This window comes from Micromys minutus, assembly GCF_963924665.1.
Source record: "Micromys minutus genome assembly, chromosome: 15".
NCBI lineage: Eukaryota > Metazoa > Chordata > Mammalia > Rodentia > Muridae > Micromys > Micromys minutus.
The window spans coordinates 26,641,978-26,651,127 of record NC_137984.1 but is presented as its reverse complement, the minus strand read 5'-3'; the positions used below and the strand labels follow the sequence as shown (position 1 = coordinate 26,651,127).

Sequence of the window (9,150 nt, the reverse complement as noted above, 5' to 3'; positions counted from 1 at the left end):
CCTGGAACAAGTTATCTAGCCACAGTAGACCTGTCTGCTAAAGTTCAGCAAGAGACCATGCCTCAGTATGTAAGGTGAGGAGCAATGAGGAAGGCACTTAATAGTCTCTGCATGCACATGCACACACATGTGCCTGTAGTTACAACACTGAACAGCCATACTCATCACACACATGTGAACACTTAACAAAGAAACCACTTTTAAAAAATACCCCAAAATAAGACATCATTCTGCAAGCCTCATGGCAGTAAAAAAATCACACATAGCTAAAAAACGAGTTGGGGTGGAGATAACGTCATAAACACACATTGCACATTATTTGTGTGTTGTTCGATTCTTTTGAGGATGGATACTGTTTTCAACATTGGAACGTTTCTGGGTTTAGAATGCATCTTAGAACCTCTGGTAAGTATCTTGTAGCAGTTGCTTGCTCACGTGATAACCCAATCTTGGCTACTCACAAGGGCCATTGATGGATGTACATTATTAGCACATTACACATTGAGCTTCATGTCATTTAAAATATCATTAGGAGATGAATACAATGACTTGACGATCATGAAATTAGTATATATGCATATATATATTATGTATATATGTATATATATAAAATAGTAATATATGTGCCAACATTTATATACAAATATATCTATAAGAGTTATTGCAATGAATATGAAATTAAAATTTTGGACTTCCGCTTTCTCCCTACCCAGGCGGGTAATTTGAATGTTTGAAGACACAAACTTCCCGTTTGGCGCGAGCCGGAGTAGGCGACTGCGGAGACTGAGCCCGACCACAAACATGTCGGAGCAGCGAACACGATCCGGAGGGGCCGCCCAGTGGTCTGGGCCCAGGACTTTACTTACTAAATCTTCAAAGTCGTCCAAGCGAAAATCTGGCTCAGATATTCCGAACACGCTCCCTGATATCTGGCCAAAGATAACTCCATCTGCCCCAGTCAGAAAGGCCATCGTCTTGAAGAAGATTGTAGCTCATGCAGTAGAGGTCCCGGATGTCCACACACCACTTCGAAGGAGTCCAAGGATCTCTTTTATCTTGGAAAAAGAAAACAACCCTCCGCTCAAGGAACCCACTAAAGAGGACCTCTTCAAGACTTGTAGTGTCCCTGGCACTCCCTCCAGCACCCCTGTGCTGTACACTCAGAAGGTTGAGTCTGGTTCTGGAGAAGAGGAGCTGGACACCAGAGATTTGGAAATGTCTCAGAAAGTCAGGCGGTCGTATAGTCGGCTACAGACCCTCGGTCATGCCTCAACCTCCACCCCTGGCCGCCGATCCTTTGGCTTTGAGGAACCTGAAGACTTGCCTGGAGTCTCACCTGTTGTGGGTTCAAAGTTAATTGAGACCCCAAAGGTTTCTTTGAAGCACTTGGTTCCAGATAGAACACTCCCTGGAATCTCTCCCCTAGTTGTGAAAGAGAAACGAAAGAAGAAGGTCACTGCGATCCCGAAATCAGAGCTGGATAAGTGGGCTATGGCCATGAAGGCGAATTTGAAGCTGCTGAGCAGTTTGATCTTCTGATTGAATGAGATGAACTGGGATGCCAATCATTGAGTAGGGTGAACTGGCTGGCTCTTCATGTACATACTGTGCCCTTTGAGTAGAACAGAATATATGGAGTCCTCTTTACTAGCCTTATTACCCAGAAAGGTGTTCCTGGCCTCTTATTATATTGTGTCTAGTTACCCTGGACTTTCTACCTCTGCCGTGTTGGGGATGAGAAGCCGCTTTTGCTCTAAGGCCACAACTATCAGAAACTGGTTTAGCCATGGGCTGTCTCTGCTGTTGCGTCAAGCCACCAGCCAGTAAAGAGGGTTTGTGTTCTGCTTTGTTTCTGTAGAGTTGAGAGGACTTAGAGGCCGGGGGACAGTTAAATGCTTGAGGGAGGGTCTGGACATTGAGTCTGTGAAGTCTGGGATATGAAAGGAGGGGGAACAGTGACTATTATGTAGCAACTGGTCTGTGTCTACTGTTGACATTGGTGAATGGGGTACTGCTGCTTTCAGCAAAATGGGTACACTTGATAGTGTAGGCCTCAGATGCACCAACATAAGGTTTACAGTCTCTGCTTTGAGCTCTTTCCTCACCCACATCTGCTTCTTTAAACACAGCTGCATGGTCTCAGCTCAGGACATCTTGTCACATCTCTCACCTGCTAAACAGCTGGAGCCCTGATGGCAGCTTCTGCTGTGAGCTTAACTATTGTTCTCACCTGAGACCATTCCCAGGGGGTTGTTGGGAACAAAAGTGGATATGTCATGGTTTCTGCGGTTCCTTCCTGCCTACCACCTCCTCTCAATTATGGTAAAAGTTATGGTTTAAAGGCCATTGGACTTCCGACATTTGCAAGTTGATGGGAATGAGAACCCACGGGAGAGCCTGGTATACCAGGATGGATTCAGTGGGACACTCCTGCAGGACCTGTCTTTCTGTTCTGTGAACTTCGGCTGGACCATGCTGAATTGCTTGCTACCTTCACTACAGACCTTTGAGGAACGAATGTGCAGCCTAAGGGAAAGGTGGCTTGATTTCAAATAAACTTTAGAAGTCTGCCAAAAAAAAAAAAAAAAAAAAAAAGAAATTAAAATTTTGAATAACAAAACTTGGTGTCATAGTTGAATTGTGAATGTTTTCATAATTATAATAATACATTATCTAAATTATAATATATTGATATTATTTATTATTATAATATATTATATAATATATATTATTAGTATTTGCTGAGAGTAGAATGAATCTGATGACTTTTCAAATGGTAGGCAAGTTCTTGAGCATTTGGCTATGGCCCCACTCCTGAATTAACATTAACGTCAGGTAAACATGATTTAAAAGTGTGTATGTTTTAATGTCCTTTCACTTTTTGGTGAGAGATTTCAGCTTGCCCACTTTGGCATTTTATTAAAACAGGAAATTCTCTTTCTTCTCAGTTGTTCTGAAGAACCTACTGACAGTCTGGTCTCATGTGACTCAGGGGTCTCTATGATGAAAGCCGTAGTCCCTGTACTCTATTCTCGGGTGCTTATGAGCTTATCAGACACCTGTGCCAGACACAAGTACTCCTAAATGCAATCAAAAGAACCTGAGATTCCACCTTACACCAGTCAGAAATGCTACGATCAAAAAATCAGGTGACAGCAGATGTTGGCAAGGATGTGGAGAAAGAGGATCACTCCTCCATTGTTTGTAGGATTGCAAGCTGGTGCGACCACTCTGGAAATCACTCTGGCAGTTCCTCAGAAAATTGGACATAGTACTTCCTGAAGACCCAGCTAGTCCACTTTTAGGCACATACCCAAAAGAAGCTCCAACATCTAACAAGAAAACATGCTCCACCATGTACATAGCAGCCTTCTTTATAATAGCCAGAAGCTGAAAAGAACCTAGATGTTCTTCAACAGAAGAATGGATACAGAAATTGTGGTACATATACACAATGAAGTACTACTCAGCTATTAGAAACAATGACCTTATGAAATTCCTAGGCAAATGGATGGAACTAGAAGCTATCATACTGAGTGAGATAACCCAATCACAAAACAACACACGTAGCATGCACTCACAGATAAGCAAATACTAGCTCCAAAAGCTCTGAATACCCAAGAAACAATTCACAGATCTTATAAAGCTCAAAAAGAAGGAAGGCCAGAATGTGGATGCCTCAGTTCTTCTTAGAAGGGAGAACAAAACACTCATGGAAGGAAATAAAGGGACAAATAGAGGAGCAGTGATTGAAGAAGAGATCACTCAGAGACTGCCTCACCAGGGGATCCATCCTATATGCAGCCACCAAATTCAAGCACTATTGCTGATGCTAAGAAGTGCTTACTGGCAGGAGCCAGATATGGATGAGTTCTCAGAGGCTCTGCCAGAGTCATACAGATAAAGCTGAGCATGCTTGTAACTAACCATTGGATTAAACACGAGGACCCCAATGAAAGAGCTAGAATGAATGAAGGAGCTGAAATGGTTTGCAACCCCATAGGAAAAGCAACATTATCAACAAACCAAACCCTCCAGAGCTCCCAGGGACAAAATAAACCAACCAATGAGCATACATGGAGAGACTCATGGGTCCAGTTGCATATTTAGCAGAGGATAGCATTGTCTGGCATCAATGGGAGAAGAGGCCTTTGCTCCAGTGAAGACTCATTTTCCCAGTGTAGGGGAATGCCAAGGTTCTGAGTTCGAGAGGGTGGTTGGGAGAGGGAACACCTTCATGAAGGCAAGTAGAGAGGGAGTGGGTATGGGAGTGAGGGGAAAGGGGATAACATTTGAAATGTAAATACACAGAATATTCAATAAAATAGAAGAAACAACTTATGAGGATGGACTTGTGAGATCGGGATTTTAGAGGGATTGTCCCATAGTGATGAGGAAGGCATGACAGAGGTCATAGTACTGGGAGCATGCCCAGTCTTCTTCACACCAGGTTGGCCAGAAAGTAGAGAAATCTAGGGTAGAACAATGAGTGAGCATAGCTCCAAATATCTACACCTAAATACGTCTACCAGTTAGGTCCCATCTCCTAAAGGATCCATGGCTTTCAAAGGTGAGACAAAGGTGGGAACTGAGAATTTAAAACATTAGCTTGTAAACTGAGTGTACTTGCTCATTCTTATAATACCAAGCAATAGAAAGGCAGGGTTATGACGATCATAAGTTCAAGGTCATCTTATGCCACATGGCGAATGTGAGGCCTGTCTGGGTTTCATAGTATCCCTCTTTAAAAAAATTAAAATACAGGCCAATAGTGGACATTTTTGAATCAAACTATAGCAATCTGTCATCTGGTAAACCTTGAAAATACATCTGTAGAACTTGCAGATCAATGCTTTGAGAATGTGGAGAAAACCAGGCAACTGAAAAAAAAAAAAAAAAAAACCAAACAGATCATACAGAGTCGATCATTTTGGTCAAATCTCAGCCTAATAAATAGATTATTGTGTAGGCATTTAGAGAGGAATACGGATTGTGAGCCAGGAAACCCAAGTGAAAGGGATCAGATGCTGGTTGTATAGTCAGCTGATGAAACCCAGGTAAAAGGTACCAAACAAGTACTGATACGTTCTATAAGGCAGCTGAATATATGGGGTTTGTCTGTCCAAAGGCTCAGCACTTATTATTTTATGTATTTTTAAATGCATTTTACAAATTTTTAATTATATCTTAAAAAGCTTAGGAACTAAAACCATTCTGGGGACTATTAGAAATTAGAAGAGTGTCCCATTTAAGTTGAATTCACTGCATTAAGATTCAATTTATGGTGAGCAAGGCAAGAGAAACATGTAAATATTAATTTCATGAGTCACGATAGTGCTATGTATTATGATCCAGATTCTGGAGCTGAAATATTTTGAGCTATTTACTTTCATCTAATAGAGAGTCTTCTCTCAATATTTGCTCAAGGACTGAAGAATGCTTCCTCCTTCATCTCCTACCTGGACTCACACTGCGCTGCAAAATTATTTAAAACATACAAGTGGAAGATATCATACTTTTCCTGACCAAGTATTGCTTTCTCATTATTCTCCATTAATTATATTGGACTTTCCCACCTAGTCTACACAACTACTGAATATTTATGCCCACGAAATCTTACAATTATGATTGCCTCAATAAGTAGTCGGACACAATGATGACACCAGCCAACATGCCAAGTGGATGGAGAAATCTCACCTACTACTCCCCACCTCCATGAACAGGCCAGTCATAGCTGGAGAGAGAGGAGGACCACTGGTCTTCTCTAAGGATTAGCACCATAATAGGTTTCCCCATCCCATGTGGTCAGTCCTAACCACAGATCCACATGAGCAATACTAAGTGGACTTAGCAGGCTGTATTCATAGACATACTTGAGTATACACATAAAAACAATAGTTAAAGAATAAGATGTCAGGAACCCTGAGAAATTGTGTGTAGGAGGCACGGAAAGGGTTGTGAATAGAGGAGGAGGGGCTGGAAACAATATGACCATATTATCAATGTTTAAAATTCTGAAAAGGATTTAAATTAAAAATAAATAAGAAGAATCCCTACCTTTAAATCTGGGTGTGGTGACTTAAACCTGTAATCCCAGAATTCGGGAAGCCAAAACAGGGGGATACCATAAATTAGAAGACAGCCTGAGCTACATAGGGAATTCCAGGACCATCTGAATTATAGAGAAATTCTGTCTCCCAAATCTCTTCACATAAAAATTCCATTTCCAACGAAGAAATAGTTCTTAAGAAATAATTATTAAGCCTCAATTCTTTATATCATGAACAAAGATATTTAAAGTATTTCCAGACATTTGAACTAGTTTCAAGATTGTGCATTGCTTCACAAAACATGTATACCCCCTCCTAGTTTCTTAAAACTGGTCTAATAAATGCACTTTGCAAACAGCAATGAGTGTTTGTTTAAAGCCCATTTCTTCAAATACACTGGAAAAAATCCAAGCACATCATAATTCATTTTAACTCACACAAGCTTGGAGATTCCATGATGCTTTTAATTCCATGATTCTGAACTCCTGACTCCTCTATTTAAGTCATAAATATGGTTCTCTTTACTGGTGACTATAGAATCTCCACCAGGCAAGATCGCAGCAACACAATGGCCCATGGTTGCTTATTCCCACCATCCTTCTTTAGTTGATAGTCACTATTACAGGCTCTGTGGTGAGAAAGATTTCTGAAGCTATGCCTGCTTACCGCAACAGATGTCTGTGATTAATGCTAACATCTTCTACAAGTATGGGAAAGGGAAAGAGTTATTAGTTAAACTGTAGTACTAAATTTCTGTTGTGAATAAAAGTCATACGAAGTTTGAACAAACAGATTTACAATGGGTCATATCAAGAGTGAAGATAATTAGCTAAGAGTAAGCATTTAACATGGAGTATGCATTACATAGGATGACTTTATTGGTTACTTTTCTGTTGCTGTGATAAAACACCATAACCAAGGGCAACTTAGGGAGGAAAGAGTTTATTTTGTTTACAGTTCCTGAAGAAGAGACTGCAGAGTCCTGAGAACAGCAAGATAGCACAGGCCAGGAGTGAGAAGCTGGCTGATCATATTTGCCTTTATATAGGAAGGAGGGTTGTTGGGGAAGTGGAGGAGAAAAAGAGGGAAGGGAGGGGGAAGAAAAGGGAGAGGGAAAGAGGGAATGAGGGGGAGAGAGGGAGTTAGGAGGAGAGAGAGAGGGGGAGAGAGAGAGGGAGAGAGAGAGAGAGAGAGAGAGAGAGAGAGAGAGAGAGAGAGAGAGAGAGAGAGATTGAGAGAGAGAGATTGAGCCAGCAAGCTCTTTATAAACTCCCAAAGCCTGTCTGCAGTCCTCTTAAAGGGCTATATCCTCCTAACCAGTATCACTAACTGGAGAGCACTTGTTCAAATAAATTAGCCTATGAGGGGCATTTTCATTTAAATGAACAGACAATTCATTCTGTTCTTGAGCTGGTTGTAATGTCTTTTCTTTCCTTCCTCCTTGCTCTGCAGATGACTTCAGGCATATGTTTTAGTTGTCTCTATAGATGCACTTAACACAGCCTAGAGTCAGCAGAGAAGTCTTGACCAAGGGATTGCCTAGATCAGACTGGCCTGGGCCTTGTCTGTGGGAAATCGTCCTGATTAATAATTGATTAATAATTGAGGTGGGAGTGTCCAGCCAGTTGTGTGTGGTACCATCTCTGGGTCAGAGCGCTGGACCATGTAAGAGAGCTCCAAGTAAGCCAGAAAGAACTTTTCCACCAGGGTTCTGCCACAGGCTCCTGGATGAATCCCTGTCAGGTCCTCTCTAAATGATCAACTGTTACCTGAAAGTATAAGCCAAATAAGTCCCTGTGTCCTCAGCTGCTTTTGGTCAGAGTGTTTTTAATCATGACAGAGTTTAAATGGGGCTAGGACATGAGGTCAGGGGGTGACTCCAGTCTGAGTATTCAAGTGCCTAAGAATCTGAGAACAGTGCCAGGAAAGAACCCCCTGAGCTTCTAGGTTGCAAGTCTCCCTTTAGCCTTCTCTTCTGTGACACAGACATTAGCAGTGATGGGTATTCAAATAAAAATTGTGTTTGAGCACCTGTCCAGAAGTGCAAGTATGATAATGAGAGATCTAATTACAGGCTTACCATCTTCCCACTCAAACTGGGCACATACCCTTCCCCGTCTCTATAATCTCTCTTGAGAATTTTATGCTCATTAGTAACAAATAGTGTTCACGGGGCTGAAGAGATGAGTCAGTGGTTGACAGTGTCCTAGCTGAGGACCCAGGTTTGGCTCTGGACACCATGTTGGGAAGTTTGCAATCCATTATAGAGAATCTGTTATCTTCTTCTGGACACTGGGAGATCGGGCATATACAGACTGGCAGACATACACACATGTGCACTTACACCCACACACCCAAACAACCACACACATACACATTCACACACACACTCCTTCACACACTTACTCACAGACTCACACCCAAGCACACACATGCACACACATGCACACACACACCCCCTCCCCCACACACACCATTTGAAGATATAGCCGTTTTCCACTTTTGTGTAGTGTGTGTTTACTCCATGGGTGGTTTAAGTTAAGCTGATTGGTTTTGGGTTTCAAACAATTCATTATCATGTGCCTAGAGATTTTTGAATCTTGTTTATATTCATTTGCTTTTCAGTCTTTATCTTATTTAGGATTTGCTGAGCTACATGAATCTATACTTTGATTTTTTTAAAAAAAATCAGTTTTGCAAACCCTACAGCAATTATGTCTAATGGTTTATCATCCTCCTTCCTTTTGATCCTAGCAGTCCTCAATTATATGCATATCAAATTATAGCTACTATCTGTTTTATTCCAGATATTCTGTTCTTGTTCTCCTTTGTCCCACTATGTCAGACATTTTTTCTTTCTTTTTTAAATTAGTATATTTTATAAAATATTATTATTGCTCACAAAATTTGTTACATAATAATATATGAAGAATACACATATTTTTTCATTTAAATTCTTTCTTTCTTTTTTTTTTTTCTAAGAAGGACTGAGACTTCCATATTTTGGCCTTCCGTTTTTTTGAGCTTCATAGGGTCTGAGAGTTGTTTCTTGGGTATTCAGAGCTTTCTGGGGCTAGTATCCAATTATCAGTGAGTGCAT

The 9,150-nt window shown here is 41.1% G+C and overlaps 1 protein-coding gene across 1 annotated transcript; it reads left to right on the top strand.

Annotated features, from left to right (window-relative positions):
• Window positions 1-801: 801 nt before the first annotated feature.
• LOC308430357 (sororin-like) lies at window positions 802-1,539 on the top strand (the record flags this gene model as incomplete). The annotated part of the gene is made up of 1 exon (XM_080929500.1): window positions 802-1,539. One exon carries the CDS (start codon window positions 802-804, stop codon window positions 1,537-1,539), a length of 738 nt encoding a protein of 245 aa, XP_080785626.1.
• Between the last annotated feature and the right edge of the window lie 7,611 nt (window positions 1,540-9,150).